Source organism: Phascolarctos cinereus, unplaced genomic scaffold (assembly GCF_003287225.1).
Source record: "Phascolarctos cinereus isolate Bilbo 61053 unplaced genomic scaffold, phaCin_HiC Scaffold_1;HRSCAF=81, whole genome shotgun sequence".
Lineage (NCBI taxonomy): Eukaryota > Metazoa > Chordata > Mammalia > Diprotodontia > Phascolarctidae > Phascolarctos > Phascolarctos cinereus.
In genome coordinates, this window is record NW_027555514.1 from 295,124,264 (window position 1) to 295,148,429 (window position 24,166).

At 44.5% G+C, this 24,166-nt stretch overlaps 1 protein-coding gene across 1 annotated transcript in view; it reads right to left on the reverse strand.

The window, feature by feature from the left end:
* Nucleotides 1–5,838: 5,838 nt before the first annotated feature.
* LOC110201631 (uncharacterized) overlaps nucleotides 5,839–24,166 on the reverse strand; it is a 47,548-nt gene continuing 29,220 nt past the window's right edge. The window contains exon 7 of the mRNA XM_020977436.2: nucleotides 5,839–8,321. Within this exon, the coding sequence (XP_020833095.2) occupies nucleotides 6,881–8,321 (1,441 nt within the window). The 3' untranslated portion in view covers nucleotides 5,839–6,880. The remainder of the gene's footprint in view (nucleotides 8,322–24,166) is intronic.

A 24,166-nucleotide genomic window follows, 5' to 3' on the forward strand; every position in this document is an offset into this window, starting at 1 on the left:
CCATTCCTACACTAGTGAGCATAGGAATAAATAGAGCTTACCTTAAAATAATAAATAATATGTAACTAAAACCATCAGCAAGCATTATCTGTAATGGGAATAATCTAGAAGCCTTCACAATTAAATCAGCAGTGAAGTAAGGATGCCCATTATCACCACTATTATTCAATATTGTTCCAGAAATATTAGGTATAGGTAGTTATAACAATAAAAGAAGAAAAAGAAATGGAAGAACTTAGAATAGGCAATGAGGAAACAAACTATCACTTTTTACACTTGATATGACAATTTAGGGAATCAACTAAAAAACCCGTTGAAATAATTAGCAATTTTAGCAAAGTTGCAAGATACAAAGTAAACCCACATAAATCATCAGCATTTCTACATATTGCCAAGTCCAGTAACAAGAAATAGAAAGAGAAATTCCATTTAAAATAATTGTAGAGGGGCAGCTGGATGGCGCAGTGAATAGACCACCAGCCCTGCAGTAAGGAGAACCTGAGTTCAAATCTGGTCTCAGACCAGAGGCTAGACACTTACTAGCTGTGTGACCCTGGGCAAGTCACCTAACCCCAATTGCTTCACTACTACTACTACCACTACTACTACTACTAATAATAATAATAACAACAACAACAACAACAACAAACAACAACAACGAATAATATTAGACAACATAAGGTATTTTGGAGTCTACCTGCCAAGATAAACCCAGGAAGTATATGAACACAATTATAAAACACTTTTCATACAAATAAAGTTAGATCTGAACAATTGGAAAAGTATTAATTGCTTATAGGTAATCTCAGCCAACATGATAAAAATGACAGTTCTACCTGAATTAATCCACTTACTCAGTGCCATACCAAACTACCAAAAAATTATTTTATAGAGCTAGAAAGAAATAACAACAAAATTCATCTGGAAGAACAAAAGGTCAGGAATATCAAGGGAATAAATGAAAAAAAAATGTGAAGGTAGCCTAGCTTTACTGGATCTCAAACTTTTTTATAAAGTGGTAATTATCAAAACAATTTGGTACTGGCTAAGAAATAGAGTGATGGGTTGTTGAGGGCCAGCTCTGAGGAGTCAGAGGATTCAGGCCATCCCAGGTTTTCCCTGTAGATTGTCCTCTATTCAATGGCTGTATAAACTCAGGATGTTGGCTGACCACCCCCCTGTTCTGTCTCTTGAGAACAGGATAACCTTGGAGATTACAAGGAAGCAAGAAGGAATATACTTATCGTTACTTTGGGTGATGTTCCCAAGAGAAATACGCTTGTTGCAAATATGCTTATTGTTGCCCTAGTTAAAAGATATATAAACCTTACCCTCAGATTAAAAAACGGAGTTTGTTCTTCACATCTCCCACCTGGCCCATGTGATTCTTTCTCTCCTCACACTCAGCCGGATTAGATTAGACCACAGCCATGGACACTGGTGCTCGTGGCAAGTGGCACACAAACAGGGACCTGAAAGAGTGGCTTCCTCTGGCAGAGTAGCCCTGGACAAGGTGGGCTGTTTGGCCAACAGCTCTAGAAAAGGACCTCCGGTCATTGAGAAAAGACAGCTAACAAGGTGGGGCAATAATTTTCCGTTAAAATAAAGCAAATCACCAGGTTAAGAGGGGATTAAAAAGAAATGAGACTGCCCTTTTCAGCGTCTCCCATTCAAAGCAGTCTTCAAGACCTTAAGGAAATTTTTGCCTGGTCTCCATAAGATCTGGAGAACCATGAAAACATTGTTTGATTTGTGCAGGGAATTTCTCACAAGCCTCTCTGAGGTTTTGGATTTCCCCTGTCATTACCATCTTATCTGTTCTGTGTGTGTGTCTGTGTGGTATGAGTGAGCGTCTGTGTGTGTAATCTGAAACCCTTTGCAGTCAGATAGCTGGAATGCAGCTTTCTTTCTCTCCCCTTCCTACCTCCCTGATAACAGCAGCCTCAGAGGAGTGGATGGGAGAGAATAGGAGAGAATAATACTTTATTATTTAAGTTATATTATTGATAAAAGGCAAGTCGAGAAGGATCCTCGAGTGTCAGGTCAAAATTAGAAAGAAGTAAGATATGTGCAGTTTTAAAGGGACTTTAATAGAAAGAAAGGCAAGAAAGTTTAAGCATGTAGAAGAGAGGAGTAGGTGTAGAAAGCTTAAGGAAGGTATAATTTATTTGCATGAACAGTGTGAACAGAGGGTTTGAGAATAATAGATTTGGAAACTTTTGGAGAATTGTTAGGAAAAAATTATCTTTCTTTTTACATTCTGGACTCTGGCCAAAGTTTTTTGAGTGTGGATGGAAAGATAAGAAAAGCAAAGTTGTTGGAAAGTTTTCTCTTCCCCTCTTCTGCATTCAGCTTTGGCTGGGTTGTGGTGCCCAACTAGTTCGGGGCTGGGGTGCAGGAGAAAGGATGAGAAAAAGGAAAAGAGGGTGAATTTTTTCCCCTCAGATCAAAAAGAAAAGTTTTTATGCATTTGGAACAAAACCAAAAGATAATTTAGTTCATTCTAATTGGTAATGTGTTTGTTTCAAGTTTTTAAAATCTAGTATTGTTTCCAATTGGTAAACTTTTGTATTGTTATGTCAAGCAATTTTTCATAATTTGGATGTTATTAAAATGTGAACTAAAAGAAACTAAAGGATGGTGGAAGAATTGGGTAAAACCAGTTAAATTATTTTATCAAGCCCTGTTAATCTTGTCTCATAATGTTTTATAGCTGTCAATTAGAAAATCAGGTATTTCCATCTTTACCTGTAATTAAAGAACAGCTTACAGTTAAAACAATTTGACTATCACTTATGAAAATTACCAGATTGTTAATTAAGTTATTTGAAGTTACTGTTTTAATGTTAAAACCTAGAATTTTTAATTACTTATGAGTGAAAAGGAAGGGAACAAGGCAATTCCCTTTACTTTGTGGACTTGCCAGGGTTCCTAGAAACCATCTGTGTGGGCAAGGTCATCTGCCCTGAGAAAAGAACTTGTTTGTGTTATAGAGTTCCTAAACAATTAATTTGGCTTACTGAGAAGTTGCAACTTTATGTACAATAGAAATGATTTCTAATAATTGGATTTTACAGCAGAACAAGTTTAAATTTGAGAAAAAAGGATATTAAATGAAATCTCTTACATATGTGAGTCCTACTAAATCTTCATTACTTATTACAACTCCATGAGAATAAAATTAACTGTATCTGGTTTTAAGCTGTGATTAGTGAAACTTGCTGTTTGAGGTAAAAGACTCCTGAACTTGTATTTTTAGCAATAGTAGCTTTACTTTCTGCTCAAGTGTGTAATATACAGAGTGCTCAGCACTGGACTTATTTTCCTTTTCCACCCTGGTTGCAACCCCTCACATATATGGACAAATTGGGAACTATATATACACTAATAACACCCATATATTCGGAAGACAAGAATATTCCTTTCTCCAGGACAGAGGCAACGTTACAATTACCCTCAGATCTCTAGCATCCAAGACACCTATATGTTTTTCAAAATTTAACAATAATATTGAACCCTGTGTTTTTCTTGTTACATCATTTTTAATACCAGTTTGTCTAATGGATATGTAAATTTTACTCAATCTAACACTACTTTTGAATAGAATGTTACTTCTGTCAATTTACTCTCAAACAATGTAATGATAACAATGACCATATTGTACTTTTGGTAGAACAATCATCATTTGCAATTTTCCCTACTAACATCTCACATGAATAGTTCCAGAACTCTGGTGAACATGCTCCTCAAATTATTACTTTCTCCTTAAGTCAGTCAAAACCATTTATTGGTCTCCTTATTACCGGTTTAATCATTGTTGCTTCTCTTATTGCATCTACTACTGTTTCATCTATTGTGCTACAATCTGAAATTCAAACTGCACACTTTGTAAATGACTTAGCAAAAAATATATGTTTAGCACTTAAAACACAAGAAGTTATTGATAGAGATATATTGTGTAAGATATATTAGAGCAATCAGTATTGTCTTTAGGAGATGAGATAGATACCTTGAAAACAAGGTTGCTATTGCAATGTGATTATAGATATTCATATATTTCTGTTAAACGCACTTCAATTTGAAATGTAATTACCTCTATTCTTTTATCTGTGTGACTCCATACGTATACTCAAATTCCACTAACGTGACTATTGAACAAATACTAAATAAGCTCCAGGGTGCATGGCACTCTGAAAATATTACATGGGAAATCTCCCAGCTGTCTCTTACACAGCAAGAGATGGCTGAGGCTTATATTGATGGTATTGACCCTCAAGATATTGCAAGCAAACTGTTAAATTGGATGAATCAATTTAATCCTTTTTAAAATGTATTGAGCTTGCTGTTGCAATTTCTACCTTGGCTATGTTGTATATTAGTTTTTTGTTTCCTTTTTCTCTGTTTTTTAAGATGGGCTCACCACATCTTAAGTGAGCTTCATACATCCCTTCATTATCTCAAGTTAGCACAGAAAAAAGGGGGAGAATTGAAGGCCAGCTCTGAGGATTCAGGCCAGCCCAGGCTTTCCCTATAGTTTTTCCTCTATCCAATGGCTGTGTAAACTCAGGATATTGGCTCACCACCCCCCTGTGCTGTCTCTTGGAGATTACAAGGAAGTAAGAAGGAAGCGAGGAAACCCCCTGTTCTGTCTCTCGAGAACAGGATAACCTCGGAGATTACAAGAACGCAAGAAAGAATACATGTGTTGTTAGTTTGGATTATGTTCCCATGAGAAATATACTTGTTGTTGCAAATACGCTTATTGTTGCCCTAATTAAAAGATATATAAACCCTTATCCTCAGATTAAAAAAAGGAGTTTGTTCTTCACATCTCCCACCTGGCCTGCGTGATTCTTTCTCTCCTCACACTCAGCCAGATTATATTAGACCACGGCTGGCAATGGGTCAGTGGAAAAGATTAGATACACAATATGTCACAGGAAATGATCATAGTAATCTAGCCTTTGATACACTGAAAGATCCAAGCTTTTGGGACAAAAATTACTGGGAAAACTGGAAAACAGTGTGGCAAATTAGGAGATCAAGGAACAGTTTGCTTGTCAGGTCTACAGATAAGGGAAGAATTTAGGACCAAACAAGATATAGAGAGAATTACTAAATGTAAATGGATTATGTTGATTACATAAAATTGAAAAGGTTTTGCACAAAAAAAAAAACCCTAACGCCACCAAAAATAGAAGGAAAACAGAAAACTTGGGGGAAAAAATTTTATAGCAAGCATCTCTGATAAAGGCCTCATTTCTTAAATAAATAGAGATCTGAGTCAAATTTGTAAGAATACAAGTAATTCTCCAATTGATAAAGGTTCAAAGGATACAAACAGGCAGTTTTCAAAGAAATCGGAACTATCTATGGTCACACACAAAAAAATGCTCTAAATCACTATTGATTAGAGAAATGCAAATTAAAACAACTGTGAGGTATCACCTCACACATATCAGATAAGCTAATATGACAAAAGACGAAAATGATAAATGTTGGAGGGCATGTGGGAAAACTGGGACATTAAATCACTGTTGCTGGAGCTGTGAACTGATCCAACCATTCTGGAGAGCAATTTAGAATTATACCCAAAGGGCCATAAAACTCTGCATGCCTTTTGATCCAGCAATACCACTGCTAGGTCTGTATCCCAAAAGGACTTTTTTAAGGGAAAAAAAACCTGTTTCTACAAAAATATTTATGGCAGCTCTTTTTTTGGTAGCTAAGGATTAAAAATTGAGGGGATAAAAGGGACAAGATAGAAGAACAGTATAGGAAAGGGCTAGATGGGATGGTGCCCATTTGCATAGTACAGAACAAAGAGTCAAAGACAAATTCTTCAATTCAACAAATGTTTATTAAATACTGACCTGATGCTTTCAGCTTCCTTTAGAGGGCAGTCCTGCTGCTTCCTCAGTTTTTATTGTATCTTTGGATCAACTGGAATAGCCAGGCCCAGCAGTCAAGAGCATAACCTGATGTGAAAGGGACTGGTCAAGTTCTGCAGACACTCCCTAAGTCTGGTCCTCTCTGCCTAACTCCCAAACCAAATTAGTCTCAGCCACTGGCTGGATCAGTTGCAATACAAAGGCTTCTACATGTGTTTCAGTCCTGTGGTACCATAACTTTATCACTGGAGGGAATAAAAAGGTAGGAGGATTTAATAGGCAGGGTAAGGAAAACTAGATAAGAATAGGGAGGAATCTAAGGAAGGGTTACTTAGGTTGAATAAGGCTTTCCTTCAGGTTCTGGAATTTGTTTCTACTACAGGAACTATTTTAAGCTTTTAAGTATGATGGAATCCATTGGTCAATGGTAACAAGCATATTTATAGCCAAAAGAGCAGAGTTCACAATTAAACTTGTTCATCAATTTATGACAACATAATCAGGGCGACCCTGATTATGTGAAGTTATGAACAGTTACGGAAAATCAGAGGTCATGAGCTATAATACCAGCTCCTTCATCCAGATAATGACTTAATTTTCAGCTGTGATGAACGACTTACAGATTCTTTTTCTCTCTCCTTGGCATTCTCCACTTCCTCCTGATGCAGGAAGAAAATCTTTCCTTTAACCACTCACAATCATATGATTTCTTTTCACTCTGAATTCTCTGATATAGAAAGGTTGTTGGTAAAAAGCCTCTCTGGGTCCATTGCAACCAAAAAGATTCTACTCCATGATGCAACTGGTGATATGCAGTAAGAGTTACCCTCAGGTCAAAGATTTTCCCACAGGATTTTCACTCAAAAGGTTGATTTCCCAAGCGAATCTTAATGATGCCTCATGAGGGACGTGCTGCTACTGAAAGCCTTTCCCCAGTCATTCCATTGAAAGAGTTTTCTTCCAATGTGAATTTGATGATGGCTCCTACATTAGGAGTTTATGAGGAAGGTCTTTTCACAATTATTACACTTATATTGTTTTTCTCCAGTGTGAATTTTCAGGTGTTCTGTAAGGATTCCCTTTTGATTGTAGGATTTCCCACATTCATTGCATTCAGAGGGTTTCTCTCTGGCATGAGTTGTCTGATGTGTGGCAAGATTTCCACAGTGCCTAAATGTCATCCCACATTCGGGGCAATGAAAGAGTTCCTTTCCAGTGTGAATTATCTGGTGTGACCTGAGAGATGAGCCTGTGGCAAAGGCTTTCCCACAATCATCACATCCATATGGCTTCTCTCCAGTGTGACTTCTCTTATGTTCAATAAGGGATGCCCCTCGGTCAAAGCCTTTTCCACATTCATTACATTCAAAGGGCTTCTCACCAGTATGAATTCTCTGGTGTACGGTGAGGTTTCCTTTCTGGCTAAAGGCTTTTCCACATATACGACACCCAAAGGGTTTCTCTCCAGTGTGAATTAATTGATGGGATCTAAGGGTTGAGGTACTCTTGAAGGTTTTCCCACATTCGTTACATTCATAAGGTTTCTCTCCAGTATGAATCTTCTTATGTTCAGTGAGAACTGTCCTCCAGTTGAAGCTTTTCCCACATTCATTACAAGTGAAAGGTTTCTCTCCGGTATGAATTCTCATGTGCTCAATAAGGGTTACCCTCTGACTAAAGGCTTTCCCACATTCATTGCAATCAAAAGCTTTTTCTCCCGTATGGGTTCTCTGATGCTTAATGAGGTTGCCCCGCTGATTGAAAGCTATCCCACATTCACTGCACTCAAACGGTTTCTTTCCAGTATGAATTAGCTGATGCCTCTTGAGGGACATGCATTTGCTGAAGACTTTTCCACAATCATTACATTTGTACAATTTCTCTCCAGTATGAATTCTTTTGTGCTCAATAAGTCTTTCCCTCTGGCTGAAGGTTTTCTTACATTCACCACATTCGAAGAATTTCTCTTTGGAATGAATTCTCTGATGCATGGTAAAGTTCCCTCTTTGGTTAAAAAACATACCGCATTCACTGCACTCAAAGGTTTTCTTTGAAGTATGACTTTTCTGATGTGTCCTGAGGGCTGAACGATTGCTAAAGGTTTTCCCACAATCATTACATCCATATGGCTTTTCTCCCGTATGAATTCTCTTATGTCCCATAAGGTTTGTCTTCCGGTTGAAGCTTTTCCCACATTCATTACATGTAAAGGGCTTCTCACCAGTGTGAATTCTCTTATGCTCAATAAGGCTTCCCCTCTGGATGAAAGCTTTCCCACATTCATCACATTCAAAGGGCTTTTCTCCAGTATGAATTCGTTGATGTTTAGTGAGGTTTCCTTTCTGAGTGAATGCTCTCCCACACTCACTGCACTCAAAGGGTTTATTTCCAGTATGAATTAGCTGATGTTTCCTTAGGGATGAGCTATTCCCAAGGACTTTCCCACAATCATGACATTCAAATAACTTTGTATTTGTGTGCTTTCTTTTATGCTGAATAGGATCTGGACAATAACTGGAGGAATCACTGTACTTACTACACTTACAAACCTTCTTCCCTGAGGAGATTCTATTCAACTGAATCAGGTCAGAAAATGGTTTGAAACTCTTTCCATATGTAGCACATTTCTGGAAACTTCTTCCTGTGCAAATCCCTGGCAATGAATTCAAGGGTGATTGCACATTGAAGCTTTGCTCCAATGTAGTATGTTCATTGGAAGGATGACCAGTTTTTTCACTGGTGATGGCTAGCTGCCTGGATTGTCTCTTCTTGCTCCCATTCTGTCTCTTTAACCAAACAGGAAATTCCCAGGCTTCCCCAAATCTGGAATCCCAGATGCCATCCTTTGCAAAACTTTGTGTGGATAATTCTCTTACAGAAGTGTTCTCTTCTGGAGTCAACTCTTCAGTTGGACAGCTCTCCATCTGTTTACAGAAATCTGAAAGGAAAAAAGAAACATCAACATTGACTGGTTTCTATTACTTACTAAAGGTAAATGCTTTACATCTAGCTGTTAGAGTCCATCTCCTTCCTTAAGAAGGATGACTATCAGGGGCAGCTAGGTGATGAAGTGGATAGAGGATTGACCCTGGAGTTGGAAGGACCTGAGTTCAACTCTGGCTTCAGACACTTATTAGCTGTATGACTATGGGCAAGTCACTTAACCCTGATTACTTCTCTAAGAAAGAAGGATAATTATCATTCATACATGACAGAACACTGCCCAAGAGGGAATCTAAAGACAATATAAGGAACAGGCCCCAATGTAGCCTGGAGGGGCAGCACTGCAAAACACTATCCCACAGAAGTAATAAGATTCATGTCATTCTTCCAGTGAAGATGGTAATGTAAAAGGCAGAAGCTCTTACAGACTCACACACACATAGGTGTGTACCCAGAAGATATCTGAAAAAGTACCCAGAAAGAACAAAAAAAAAGTGGATAGAAACAAAAACAAGCTCCTCTGTGCGTGCACACACACACACACACACACACACACACACACACACACACAATATGAACAGAACCCAGAGGCAGTGAAGTGATGGCTCTCAGCAGGGAGCTCAGGACAAGCCCCAACAAACATAGGGAGAGTGGCCTTGAAAGGAAAATACCAAGACACAATGAAGAAGTATTATGTATTAAAAGGAGTCCAACAGATGAAAAAAATAATTTTACAAACCAAAGATTGAGCTTTGAAAAGCTTGCTTAGCCACAAGGACTATAACAACAACTAGAAGAAATGAAGCAAGAATTTTTATTTTTAGCAAAATTACAATTGAAGACTCTGAAGGAAAAAACTGGAAAGAAAATTAATAGTTTAGGACAGGAGATAGAAAGTCTTGCTCAAACACTGCGCTCCATGAAAAACAAAATGGAGCTATCAGAACTCATGTCTTCCCTCCATGGCACCACATTAAAAATCTTGGAATAGGACGCTCCAAAAGGCAAATGAGAAAGTCTTACAATCAAGAATAACTTAACTTGCAGAAATGAGCATAATTATCCAGGAATAAAAATGGACATTCAAGCATTTCTAATGAAAAGAACCAAGCCAAGCAGAAGCCCTGAAATACAAACATCTTTTACTGATGATGACATCAAATAAAAATTAAAATCATCAAAATGCCTTTTAAGAAAGGATTCAAATTTAGATAGTAAATAATTTAATTCTAAAGAATTTTTGGGTCAAAGAACAAATCATAGAAATAACAGGTAATGTCATCAAAGAAAATTACAACAATGAGACAACATACCAAAACTTTTGGAAAAATATGGCCAAAGCAGTGGGTGGGGGGAGGGGAGAGAATTATTTCTTTAGTCACTTGGCACAAAAAATAAAAATAAAAAAGGACAGAGAGAAAGAAGAGATAAACGAATTGGGCAACAAAAAATAAAAACAAAAGCAACAAGCCAAAAAAGCTCCAACTAAATATAAAAATACAAACTCCAAAAATCAATGAAATAAGTACAACTGAAGGCAAAAAAATCCACTAAGGTGATAAATACAGCTAGTAGCTGAACTTTAAAAAACTAATAAAATAAACCATTTTCTAATATGATCTTTTTTTAAAGAGAAAAAAAAACTACCAATCAAAAATAGAAAGAACTCCCAACCAATAAAGAAGAAATAAAGCAAATTTGAACCCAGGTAGCCCAATTATATGTGTACAAAAATGATAAAGAAATGAATGAATATTTTTAAATAGCTGATACACAGATTAATAGAAAATTAAATCAAGAATTTAAAAAACCCAATCTCAGAACAGGAATTTGAATAAATAGAAGTTCCCCAAGGGGAAAAAAAAACAGAACCAGGTAGATATAATAAAAATAAGTGTATTCTATTAAAAATTCAAAGAACAATTCATTCTAATATTATATAAATTGTTTGCAAAAATAGAGAAATAAGAGTTGATTAAATTGCCCATGAAATTAACATCACCCTAATAGCTAAACTATGAATGAGCGAAAGAGGCAAAGGAATCAGCCCAACCACAACTTCCTCTAGGGAAGCCCAAGCCAGAGTAAACTCTCATTGAGAAAGAAAGAAACAAAAATCCAACAGGTGAAAGACTGTTAATATGTAGTTTGCTAAGTCCACACAGCAGTCTACAGGGATCCTTCCTTAGTTCAGTGACCCCCCTTTCTATTTAAATTTGACACCACCAGTTTAAAGTATGCTCGGCTTAAAAATGAAACAAACAACAACTAAGAAATTAGCTGAAACAGCAACTCTACTAATGTAGCAGGAAACAAGAGACCTCCCACAATGTTCATCAGCCATCCCCCGTGCTAGGTCAACAAAATACAGCAGGAAGAGATGGAAAAAATGAAACTCCTTTCAAAGTAAAGACAGAATGTATAAAATATCGGAGAGTCTCCCTCCCAAAACACAGGCAAGGCCCAAATGAACATAACCATACACCATTTCCCAATAGGTAAGGTTCCCTGGAACCACAACCCTGTGCCCCTTTCCAGGCATTTCCACAGATGCCACCACAGACGTAACCCAACCCTTCACCTCTCCCCTCTCCCACTAGCTTTAATTTTTTTTTCATTTTTAATATTTTATGTTTCCCCAACTACATGTAAAAAAAAATTAACTTTTTTTAAAAAATTTTTTAAGTTCTAAATTTTCTCCCTGCCTCCCTCCCCTCTCCCCTCCTTCAGACAATAAGCAATCTGACACTGGCTAGACGTGTGCAATCATTTATCATTCTGTCCGACTAGCTTTACTGACCTTTGTCTTTCATCATGAAAATGTAAGCTCCTTGCGGGCAGGGATGGTCTAGGGGGCTTGTATTTGTATCCACAGTGCTGGGTATAAATAAGCACTGAATAATTGCTTTATATTCTCTCCATAAATGAGTTTATGTAATTCATTCGCTTGTTATATAAATAAAGACAAAAAAAATTGAGAGAGATTAATTGCATATGGTTGGGCTGAATCTGAACTCTGGTCTGGCTGACCCAAGTTGAACACTGTTGGCCCACCCTGCCTTCCCTTGGAGTGGGATGTGTGGGAAACAGCAGGGTCAAGCCAAGAGGACTCAGGAATACTGTTTTCTTTCTAATTCTAAATCAGATGATGTCCATGGGGGGGGGGAGGGAAGCAAGCAACCTGACCAGAAGGAGAGAAGAGGATGCGGCAGGCCAGGGTCAAGAGCATCGCTCACTCACCTGGACAGCAGCTTTGGTGGCCTCCTCTTTCTGGCCTCCATGGTGCTTCTCCCCTCTCCAGCCGGGAGATCACAGCGGGTTTGCAGCCCAAAAGTCCTGTTCAGAAGCCAAGAAACAGCAGGCCCAGCAGATGACACAGACAGGATGTCCTCTGTCATCCAGTCAGCCCCCAGCCCACCCTCCCATTGCACAAAGCAAAGAAAGTCCCTTCCCTGAGACCTGAAGGCCCTCTCCCCAAAAGCCAAGACTCCAGGAGAGCCTCCCAGACCCCCTGGCCCAGCAGCTGGTGAGAGCACATGGAGACCCCAGGACTGTCCTGAGCACTCCTTACCCAGGGACACGAGGACCTCATAGGTGTCTAGCATCACCTCCCTGTACAGGTCTTGCTGCGCAGGATGCAGACGCCCCCACTCCTCCCAGGTGAAGACCACAGCCACATCCTTGAAGCTCACAGCTCCCTGGAACCCCAAACACATCGTGCTCAGGCAGGGATCAGCCCTGGCATGCAGGGGGCGGTGGGGACGGACACCAACTGGGCAGGAGTCACAGGGAGCACCCCTCAGCTGGGGACTCACCCTTGAGTGCTCCACAGGGTTACTTGATGTCTCAGGTAGACAATTGTGACTTTCCATCCCTACTCCGCTTACCTTGACAAGATGGCCCCAGAGTGAGCCCCTAGAACATCACGCTGCAACCTTCCCCACAAACACACATACAGCAACCAAAATCCACATCCCAGGAGTGAAATGGAAATTCTACCCATTGCAGCAATCACAGAAAATTACTGGGCCAGATGACTGGCCAGAGGATGGCAGCCCTGGAGTTATCAGGGACTTGAGAAGCCATGAAGTCCAACCCCTCATTTTACAAATGAGGAAACTGAGGCCCAAGGAACAGGAAGCCTGAGGTGGGCCTTGAACCCAAGTCTCCCTGACCCCCCAAGTCCAGGGCTTAACCCACCACTCCACACGGCCTCCTCCTGGACATCAAAGCCTCCTGCTCTCAACAGATTCATCCCTAACTTGCCCTGATTGGTTAAAATACACATCCTAGAGCTCAGCCCACACAGCCCTTCTCCTTGATCCAGAGGCCTTTAACCCACATGTCATCCCCTGCCCCCAAGCTGTCCACACACCTGTTATGACTGGCACCCAGGGCAGTCAAGAGGACACCAAGGTCTCCCCCTGGAAGGCGGGGGGAGCCCCGTGACCCAAGCAGGGCTCTCCAGGATTTAAGGCTGGAATGACAGGTTTAAAACCAGCAAGACATCCATCTAATTATACAGCAAAGGACCAGAAAGACCTGAAATCAAGAAGCAGCGTCCACTGGCACAGCATTATTCCTTATCCATAAGGCAAAGAAAAAAGAGGTCACAGGATGAAAATTTATATTGCAGCATAAAATTATAATATATTTGCATCAATGATGAGCCTGGTCCTGTTAGTGTTAAAAGTTTCTGAAGGGAGCACAGACAAACAGGACAGCTTTGAAAGTTCCATCGGGAAGTTCAAGCTTGAGCGTGTGTGCGTGTGCGTGTGTGTGTGTGTGTGTGTGTGTGTGTGTGCGTGTGTGTGCTTGTTTTAAGAGAGCAAGTGTGGGGGCAGCTAGGTGGTGCAGTATACAGAGAAACAGCCCTGGAGTCAGGAGGACCCAAGTTCAAATCTGGCCTCAGACACTTACTAACTGTGACTCTGGGCAAGTCACTTAATCCCAATTGCCTTTAAAAAAAAAAGAAAGTGAATGAAACGGAAATTTTGTTTCAAATAGAATTCTATTCTGAGCTCTGCTGTGGCGCAGAAAAGCTCTTCTTGAGGAATTAAAGGTTGAATTTTAAAAGGCAATTTTTAATTTATTTTTGTTTGTTTTTTTTTGGTTAGGCAATGGGGTTAAGTGACTTGCCCAAGATCACACAGCTAGTAAATGTTATGTGCCTGAGGCCGAATTTGAACTCAGGTCCTCCTGAATCCAGGGACAGTGCTCTATCCACTGTGCTACCTAGCTGCCCCCTTAAAAAACAATTTTAAAGAACCACAGACCAGAAGAACACATGGGAGTTACCTACTGCCCCTTCCTTCCTCCTCCCTTCTGCCCTTCTTCCCAATACTCATGTTTAATGTAAGTTGTGAACATGGAAGAGACAAGACCTAGGCTGCCAAGTCTGCATGCACCTTCCTCCAGGCCCCTCCACACCTCCACAGCCAGGAACAATGGCTTGTGCCCCAGCTCCTCTGCCCCACCAATTCTGCACAGAAAGGAAATCCACAGATCAAATCCGGGAAAAGCAGGGCAGAAGCTGGGCTGAACCCCAAGCCATTCTGTACTACCTGCAGCCAGACGTCCACAGCTACTGCCTCACTTAGCTCTACCTAAGAAACCCAGCGTTAAATCAACACTGTCCCTTCTCCAAAGGGGTGGAGAGGGAGGCAGGGGAGTTTTCAGGATGTACAGTCCCTGTGCCCGGAGTCAGAAAGACCTGAGTTCAAATCCAACCTCAGAAACTTACAAGCTGTGTGAGCCTGGGCAGGTCACTTCACCTCAGTTTCCTCATTTGTAAAACAGAGGCCACAACAGCACCTACCTCGATATCTCAAAAGATTGCAAAGATCAAGTAGGTTAATATTTGTAAATCACTTCCAACGGTGTCTGGCGCTTAGCAGGCAGGTGCCTAATAAATGCTTTTTTTCTTCCCCTCCCCAAAACCTCCGGTTCCTGCTCGACTCCTGAGGCCAACGAGGAAGGTTCCCCTCACCTGGTGGGATGATGCCCGGGATCTGCTCTGTGACCTGACCATCTCTCCCAGGAGCGGCTAGGTGGGGAGGGGAGACTGGAGAAAGAGATCCGAGGTAAGAGGCCCATGCCCTGCCCTGCTAGCTCCCAGCACCCCGAGAGCTGCTGTCAGCACACCACGCTTCTCCCCCAGGCCCTTCCCCGCTGCACTTGGCCCCTCTGCCCGCCCAGCCCCCCACACGTATGTACTGCCAGGGGTCCCCCCCCAGGTCTGTATCCTCTATTCCCCAACCCCCATGCAGGTGTATTCAGCAGTCCCGGGCCCCTTCCCCGTGGTCCCCTCCCCCTCCCCCAGGCCCTCTCCACCTTTCCCGACGCCCTCCTCCAGGAGCGCTAGGGAAAGAGAGTGCCTCTCACTGCCAGGCCAGCAGAACACCGGGACCACACCCACCCGGGCTCCGGGCCGAGCTCATTCCTTCCCCTCCCCCGCTCCGAGGAATTCTGGGTAGCGGAGACTGAGGGAGGGGGTACTTAACCAGTGCGCACGCGCTCACGCCCTTTAACGAAAAGGGAAACTGAAGTCACTTTCCTTACGCAGCCTCGCTTGATCTTTGCGGCCACAGAGACCCTGACGCCTGTCCGAGCCTCAGTTTCGCCGCCGGCTCAGGGGATGGTCCTGGGTCGGGGGGTACCGAGGAGGGTTTGCATCGAGCGGCCCTGAGTTCAAATAGCGGTTCGGACCTCCGGGCCGCGTCCCTTCACCTCGGAGAGCCTCAGTTTCCTCCGCTGTGAAAGGAGGTGGTCGCACCGGGACGCCTCGGAGGCTCAGCTCGAAATTCCTTCTTGGGGATCTTCAGTTTCCTTGTCTGTAGCAAGTCGGAGCACCCACTACCGACCTTGGCGGAAGGTCCGGGGGCCAGTACCAAGGCGCCAAGGGGGCGGAGGCCCTCGGGTCAAAAGGGAGCCCTCCCTCCTGTCGCAGCCCCTTCCTGACTCCTTCCCCCCGGGGTCCAAGCCTGCGTCCTCCGGGGCCTAGACTGCCGAGCCCAGCCGGTTCTAGAGTCAGCCGAAGAGTCCTGGGGAGGTAGTGGTGGGGGGAGGGGAAACTGACCGAGCTGAAATTGATCAGCCGGCAGCACGGTGATTGGCTTGTGGACGCCGAAGGCCCGCCTCTACGGCGGCGCATCCCCGACTCCAGGGCCGGGGTCAGGGTTTATAATGATTGGCAGAATGGCCAGGGGGCAGCCAAGACCGCAGAGGAGTCGCCCACCAACTGTGCCACCCGCATTTGGAGGAGCTCCGGGTGCCAGAGGGCCTCCACAGGTGACACTCATAGGTGGGCGCTGGGCAGAGACCGTCTAAGCAGCCGTGGATGCCACGGTCAGACACTGACCGCCGGCGGCTGGGCTCATTCTTCACTCCCCCCCCCGCCCCCAACACACACACACACACACCCTCCAGCTCCAGTCGGGGACAAGCTGCTTGCACCGTGTGACGTCAAAGTATCCAACAGCCAGGTGATGAGCTTGGATTCTGGGGACAGCACATACGCCTTTTCTGCCAGGCTACAGCCTAGCTAAACTGTCACTAGGAAATCCAGCCCGTTCAGCTGGGGCTGTGCCCCTGCTGGCCCCTGGAGATCTTTCTCCGACTCTCAGACCCCCTGGATTCTATGGACTGACTTCCCATGAGAAGAAACTCGCAAAGGGGTTTTGGGGTTTCTCTCCTAGAGAAGGAAGACCGAGGGATTACTCGAACCTGGACATCTATGTTTCCCCCTCTCAGTAACAGGTCATTTAGGGAAGAAGGAGGGAAAAACCATTTGGTTTCCAGATAGAGGTAAACTTGTGACGTGGGACCCTTTAACTATAAAGGGGAAGAGAGGCCAACCCTAGAATGGATTTAGGATAGACCAAAAGCACCCCACTGCCATCTTGTCATTTCAGCCCACCACAGGGTCGGATTACCTCCACCCGGGTAGAGGTCTGAGGTTACAAAGGCGTAATTGTGGCCCCAGCCCATATGCCCTCTCCTCGTCCATGACCAGAGCACAGCCTGCCTCCGTGTGTGAATGAGTTTGTGTCTCCCGAAGATTTGTTGAGTAAGACTGTTACCTAGACCTCACCTAGTCCTCTTTCTTTTCCTAGACGTCTGGGCGTGGGATCGACTAAAGAGTCTGGTGTTTTATGCATGATTGACACTGTATCCTACCCGAAATTCTTAAGGGAACGTCATTTTGACTCTTACACATACACAAATTAAAAATAAAGGACACACGAAGAAAGAATTCCAGAGAAAGAATTAATAAATAGAACTAGGTATAAAATAATTTTATATGTAATATACATTATACATATATAATATATGTATATCTGTGTCTAATAACCATCTCTAGGGCAGGACAGAGGAAGAAAAAAGAAATTTACCTGTTAACTTATATATTAAAGGGAATAGCAAGTTGTACATAATAGATTTGTAGTTTCATGTGCAATTCTTTTTTTTATCATATGTTATGAAAATGTGTCTTTTATTCCACAAATTAAAAATCAAATACATTTTAAAAAAACATGTGACTTGTGTAAGCCAATGATTATTGGTAAAGTGGTCTTCAGGACTAAGGGGTGGATTGTGCTCATTGTAAACTTTCTAGCATTTGATGCAATAATGATAATGATAGGACTCCATATGGCATCACTTGGGCTAAGTGGTCCCAATGCCCATAAAGTCTTTGGGTGATGCCACGTTTGGACTTTTCCACTATTAATTGTTCGTCGGGCATCTTGACAGGATGACACTCTGGACCTCCTGCAGGGGTCTGAGCCTGTCCTCTCATCTGCTCCTGAGATAGCAGTAGATCCGACCCTAGTCTGTGGTCCTAATAAAGAAACTCCCTCTATGTGAGCCTCACCCAAGACTAGCACGGACAAGCGACCCTGACACGTACTGCACCAAATCTGGGTATTATTGGGAACGCCTCCTGCCGCCTCTGGCAGGGATTACTCGTTCTCAGCCACGCCCATTCTTAGGGTATGGTTCAGTGTTTCCACCCCACCTCTGCCGGGTGAGTTTCTGCCGTAGTGTTTGTATGTCGTGTGTTTTGTTTGCCAGCTAGCTGAGACAGAGCACTAAATTTTAGCAGCTTCGTGCCAGATTCCTGGAAAACTCGAGCTGCCGGCGGGTGGATGACTCAGCGGAGCTCCAAGAGACCGGCTGTCCAAAGTACAGGCACACCTCGGAGGTAGTGCAGATTCGGTCCAGACCGCAGGAATATCATCATAAACTGAGCCACACAACTTCTGGGGTTTCCCAGTGCATATAAAAGTTATGTTTACGCTATTCTATAGTCTATGATGTTTGGTGTTAACTCGTCATGACCCCTTTTGGGGTTTTCTTGGCAAAAATACTGGAGTGGTTTACCATTTCCTTCTCCAGCTCATTTTACAGTTGAGGACTGAAGCAAAGTGAAGTGACTTGCTCAACTTACACAGCTGGTAAGTGTCTGAGGCTGAATTTGAACTCACAAGGATGAGTCTTCCTAACTCCGGGACGGCACTGTATCCACCTCCTAGCTGCCACCTAGTAAGCGTGCAATAGTTGTCTAAAGAAAAATGCACATACCTTAAACATACATTATGGCTTTTAAAAAAAAATGATAACCATCACCTGAGCTTTCAGCAAGTCCTAATCTTTTAGCTGGTGGAGGGTCTCGAGCCATGCTACTGGCTGCTGGGTGGCAGTTGCTGAAGGTTGGAGTGTGGCAATTTCTTATAATCAGATCCCAATGACTTTGCCACATCAATCAGCTCCTCCATTCACTTGAGCCCTTATAGGACAATGTAGGATCATTAATGGGCTTAAATTCAGTATTGTCTTGTCTCAGGAAATGCTGGCAGGTTGGTGGGGCAGTCAGAACACATACACAGCATTTATCAACTACATTGGATGCTTTATGTGGGTGGGGTTTGTGGGGCCCCAAAACAATGACGACAGTAACATGAAAGATCACTGCTCACTGGTCACCTTAACAGACAGCACAATAATGAAAACGTTGGGACCAGTTCGAGCAGAGCATTCCCAGACTGTGACATGATGTGGGCCCCTGCCGTTGGGGAAATGGTGCTCATGGATTTGCTGGATACGGAGCCGTTTGTGGCCACCAATCTTCAGTTTGTAAAAACGCAGCCTTCCAAGGGCAATAAAGTGAAGGGCCTGTGGTCTGCTTGTGGTCTCTTCCCTCCCCCTCCCTCATTAGAATGGGAGCTCCTGGTGGGCTGAGTCTTTGGGTTCCTGGCACCCAGGAGGTACTTAATAAATGCTCACTGACTGACTGTATTGACATTGACTACTAGGTAGTTTCCCCCAAGTTCACAACCTAGAAATCAAGCTGTAGGCCTCCCATCTCTCCCCACTCTGCTCTCCACCACCCCTATCCAATGTGTTGCCTAGGCCTGTCCATCTCACCTCTGCAATATTTCTCTACAATTCCCCCTTCTCTCCTTTGACACTGTTCCCCCACTGGTGCAGGCCCAGACAATTGCAATGGGGGATGGGGGAGTGGGGGGCTGCCTCAAATCTCCTCCCGAAGTGATTTTCCTAAAGCACAGGTGTGACCATGTCACCCCCAAATAAATAAACTACAGTGGCTCCCTATGGTCTCAAGAATCAAACAGCAAATGTTCTGTTTGGCATTCGAAGCCCTTTGTAACCAGCCCCCTGCCAGTCCCCACCACACACTTTTTTTGATCTGGTGACACTGGTCTCCTGGCAGGTCCACAAACAAGGCCCTCTGTCTCTGGGCTTGGGAGCTTTTCTCTGGCTGGCCCTTCTGCCTGGCATGCTCCCCCTCCTCTCCTCTGACTACTGACCTCCCTTCCAGTCTCAGCCAAAACCCCACCATGTACAGAAGCCTTTCCCCACCCTTCTTAATTCTAGTGCCCTCCCTCTCTCCATTTCTTCCTATTTATTCTGGCCAAAGCTAGTTGTGTCCTCCATTAGACTCTGAGCTCCTTGAGGGCAGGCACTGGCTCTTGCCTCTTTTTGCATCCCCAGCATTTAACACAGTGCTTGGCACATAGTAGACACTTAACAAATGCTTAATGACTGACTGACTGATAGTTATTGAATGAAGGCCACAACCTTTTGGGTTGGGGGAACCCCTTTGTTTAAAGCCTCTTCCTTAAAAACTCCAGAAAGAAAATGCAAATGGCAGGGAAAGAGAGAAATCCTTGGGTCGTTGCTTCATCCAGATGGACAAGCCTGACTGGATCAAAGCCCCAGGAAGGTATGTGTATGTGTGTGTGTATGTGTGTGTGTGTTTGTGTGTTTCATGTAGCTCAGCCAAGAGCAGAAAACAAGTGTGGGAATGTGTTCATGTGGCCTGGCATAACCTTGCACAAGTCATTGACTCTGCCTCAGTTTCTTCACTTGTAGAATGAGAATAACAGCCCCTGACTCAAAGGGTTGTTGTGAGGGTCAAATGAGATAATGTAGGTCAAGAGCTGAGCACAGTGTCTGGTACACAGTGAGTGCTATAAAAACGTTAGCTATCATTATCACTATTATTATTATTATTATTATTATTATTATTATTATTATTATTATTATTATTATTACTGTTAGGATTACATGCCAGAGAATCAAGGCATGAGTGTCCACTGTCACTTGCTGTAAAAGGAGAGGCCAGGTGAAGCAAGAGTCAGAAGAGCAAAGCTGCTGTTTCCCTTACTTTTCCTCTTTCCTATGGTCCAAGCAAGAGTGTGTGTTTATTTTGTTCCTTTGGCTTCCTCTGTTTTTGGAAGTAATCTGATCAAAGGAGGTAATACTTGCAAGGCTCTTAGCGTGGGATTCTTGGGAGCTTCCCTGCTAGAGGGCGATCTGGCCAACTTCTGGAGCTGTCCTGAGGAAGGGGTTGGGGACTTACCCTGGCTTGGCTGACATTTGCAGAAGGAGATAAGACATTGAAAGAAAAAAATCAAAGTTGAAATCATGCTCATGGAGGACACCCACAGTTGGGGAGCACAATAAGGGTGATGAGTCCATGAGAAGTCAGAGAGGCTGGGGCATACCCAGGGAGAGCATTGACAACAGAGGGTGGTGGTGCCTTCAGGCTTCCCTGCCAGTCTCCTTAACGTTTTTCTGCCTGCAGCTAGGCCCTCCCCTTGCTCACTTCTCTTTCACAGCTTGGACACTGAGGGGGTTGGTAAAACTGCCCAACTCCCATTCGGCTAATCAGTCCCAGGTTTCCCGGGCATCTCTGTTATCTCCAGCCCACCCTTAGTCGACTTCTAGTCTCTGATCCAAGAACAGACCTAACAGTGAAGTGGGGTCAGGCTTTTGGGTGGCTGTTGAGAGGACTCTAGTCAGTGCCCTGGCTGGGGAAAAGCCAAAACTTGCAGGGAGGAGGAGGGAAAGTGCAGGGGACAGGTAGGGAGAGACAGAGGTGAGCTGAAGGCAGCCCAGCCCCGGCTGAGCAGGAGGCAGGGAGCTGCCTGTGTGGGACTGAAGAAAACAGGCCTCAGCAGGCAGCTCCAGCCTGGTGGAGGGGCTCCTCGCTCAAACAGAAGGCAAGGAAAGGAAGTCAGGCCCTGTTGAGGGTCCCCAACCAGCCCTGCTACCCCACTGGCTCTGCTCAGCCCGTGGAGATGGACAGTGTCCAGCATAGGTTCCCTGTGAAGCTCAGGAGGGCTCAACCAGCATCTGAGGAGAGGGACTGAGCAGTTGAGAAGCAGGTTGTACCTTGGAGGAGAAAAAACATGTCTGGCCTAGTGGGGTGTAGTCGCCTATCTATTCTACCTTGGTCTGCCCCTCTGACAATGGAGCTGATGGAGGCTCTTTGAAATCACCACAAGAGGCACACTGTCCGTTTAGCCTTGAGCCTGTGTGAGCCGAGCTCAGGGGGGCCAAAGCCCCTGGCTCCAGGCCCTGGGGAGGTTGGTGGAGGGCAGAGGTCCCTCCTGGCCTGGCCCTGGCTCTTCCAGCCTAGGGAGGTTGGGATCAGTGCTGGGATTAACAAAACTTATTGCCAATAAATTTTCAAACACATTTATCCCTTCAAATTCAACATGTGACTTTGTTGTTATTCAGTCATTTATGTTGTGTGTGACTCCGTGACCCCATTTGGGGTTTTCTTGGCAGAGATGCTGGAGTGGTTGGCCATTTCCTTCTCCAGCTCATTTTACAGATGAGGAAACTGAGGCAAACAGGGTGAAGTGATTTGCCCAAGGTCTCAAAGGTAGTAAATGTGCAAGGCCAGATTTAAACTCAGGTCTTCCTGACTCCAGGCCTAGCTCTCTATCCGCTGCCAAGTCAGTGAGTAAATAAAAAGTCAAAAGCAGTGCTGGTGAAATCATTAGCTGGTTAGGAGTTCAAGGAAACTGGCTTAATTTATGCATTTGGTTATTTCTGGACTAGTCTTTCCATGGATGAGATGACTAAGCTAAGAGAATTTAGGGTTAAGAAGGCAAGTGCCTCCCCCTTCTGATCCAAGCTTGGTGGGCGATGGGGCTGGGGGAAGGTGGGAGCTGTGCCTGGCCCAGCCTCCCACTCATGAACCAGCTGTGGTGGGTTATGGGGGTGGGGGAGGGTAGGAGCTGTGCCCCTGGCCCAGCCTCCCACTCATGAACCAGCTGTGGCACCTGAGACAAGTCATTCAAGCCTCTGACTCCACGCCTGCTTCACAGCCACGTGGCCTGAGCAGAGTGGAACAGCAGCCAGCCTGGGTCTGGCATCTGCAGGGTCTCTTTCTGCTCCAAGAGGCCAGAGCTCTACTCGCCTCCTGCCAGCAAGGCTCTGCTCCTGGGAGGTCCATACTTGAAGCCTCCTTAGCCACTAGCCTTAAGCCTCAGCACATGGCTGGCCAGCCATGCAGTCAACCCCATTAAGTACCCAAGATAGGGGTGGGAGGTAATGGGACCCAGGCTGGGAAGGATGGGAAGGATTTGTATTCCAGAGAAGACCCTGGCCTAGCCAGAGTATTGGGATTGGTTCTGGGCCTCGCCATCAAGAAAAGACTTTGCTAAAGCTGGAAATCATTGAGGACGTGACAACTAGGCTGCTCATGGGCCTTGGGCTGGGGTCAGATAAGGCAGGACCTTGGGGCAAGGGTGGTCCTTTGTCCCTCCTGATTCTCCTGGTGGTGGGGAGGAGGGGAGGTTAGGGCTGGGTGGAGGCCACAAGTGAGGCCCCAGACAGCCAAAAGGAAGGCCCTGGCTCAAGACAGAGGGGAGTGTAACAGACGGATAGCTGGGGAAACAGTGTCCTGGGACTGGAGCTAGGCAGAGCCACCACCTCTGTTTTACAGTAGCTTAGATTCATGCCCAGGCCTGCACAGGCTGGACTGACCAGCTGAAACCTGACAAGCATTATTCCTTCCCCTGGGAGCCTTGACTGCAGAGTCATTGCAATGACTTTTAACTCATCTCTCCCTGCCCCGCCCTTTCCCCCACTCACTCCAACATAACTAATTATTCTGTTTAGTGGCCTTGATTCTGCACCTGCATCCATATTGTAATTAGCAAAGAAAATAACTGATGGAAAAACATGTTTGGAAACTTCAGAGTGTCCCCCAAGGGAGGACAGAAGGGACTGCTCTGTGGGGGGGCTGGACTGGGATTTGGGGGTGCTCCCTCCCTCTCTCCTTCCCACGTCAATGAGCTCTCCAGGCATGTTACATCTAGTGGTGACAGCAGCTGCCTCACATGGGAGGTAGAGAATCCCCTGACTTTGACTCCAGTCACGGAAAGCCAAATCTCAGGAGAATTCTGGGAAGCCACAGCAGTGCCACACTTCATTGGCTTCATGGAGCTCCTTCAGTCCAGACTCCCCTGCCCCTGTGTGAAGACTCCCTCCCTCCCCCCAGATGCTGAGCAGAGAGATGGGGGCACAGGGTGGCCTAGGCCAGGGGTTCTTAACCAATCAGGACACTTTGGGACCCCCAGAACTCTGGAGATAAGGTTGAGGGTGCATAAGACCACCTCTTTATTTCACTAATCTCCAACTCAAAGTTAGCATTTCTTTCCATTTTTAAAAAATTATTTTAAAAGTCTGAGAAGGGGTCCATGGTCTCAGCAGATACCAAAAGGGTCCATAACACAAAAGAGAGGAAGAGCCCCTGATTCCAGGCAAAGCTACTCTGACATAAATCTCAAAGCTGTTTAAAAAGTCAAAATGCATCCAACCGAGTCAACATCTACCAAGTCCTTCCTGCCCCACTCAAACAGATCCTGCAGCTACCTGTCCGTGGTCTCAGGTAGAAGCCAATACCAGCCACCTCACACTTGAGCAAACACTGCTGCCAGTCCAATGTGGCCAGTCAGTCAGAAGAGCTGTGCCCCTGGCCCAGCCTCCCACTCATGAACCAGCTGTGG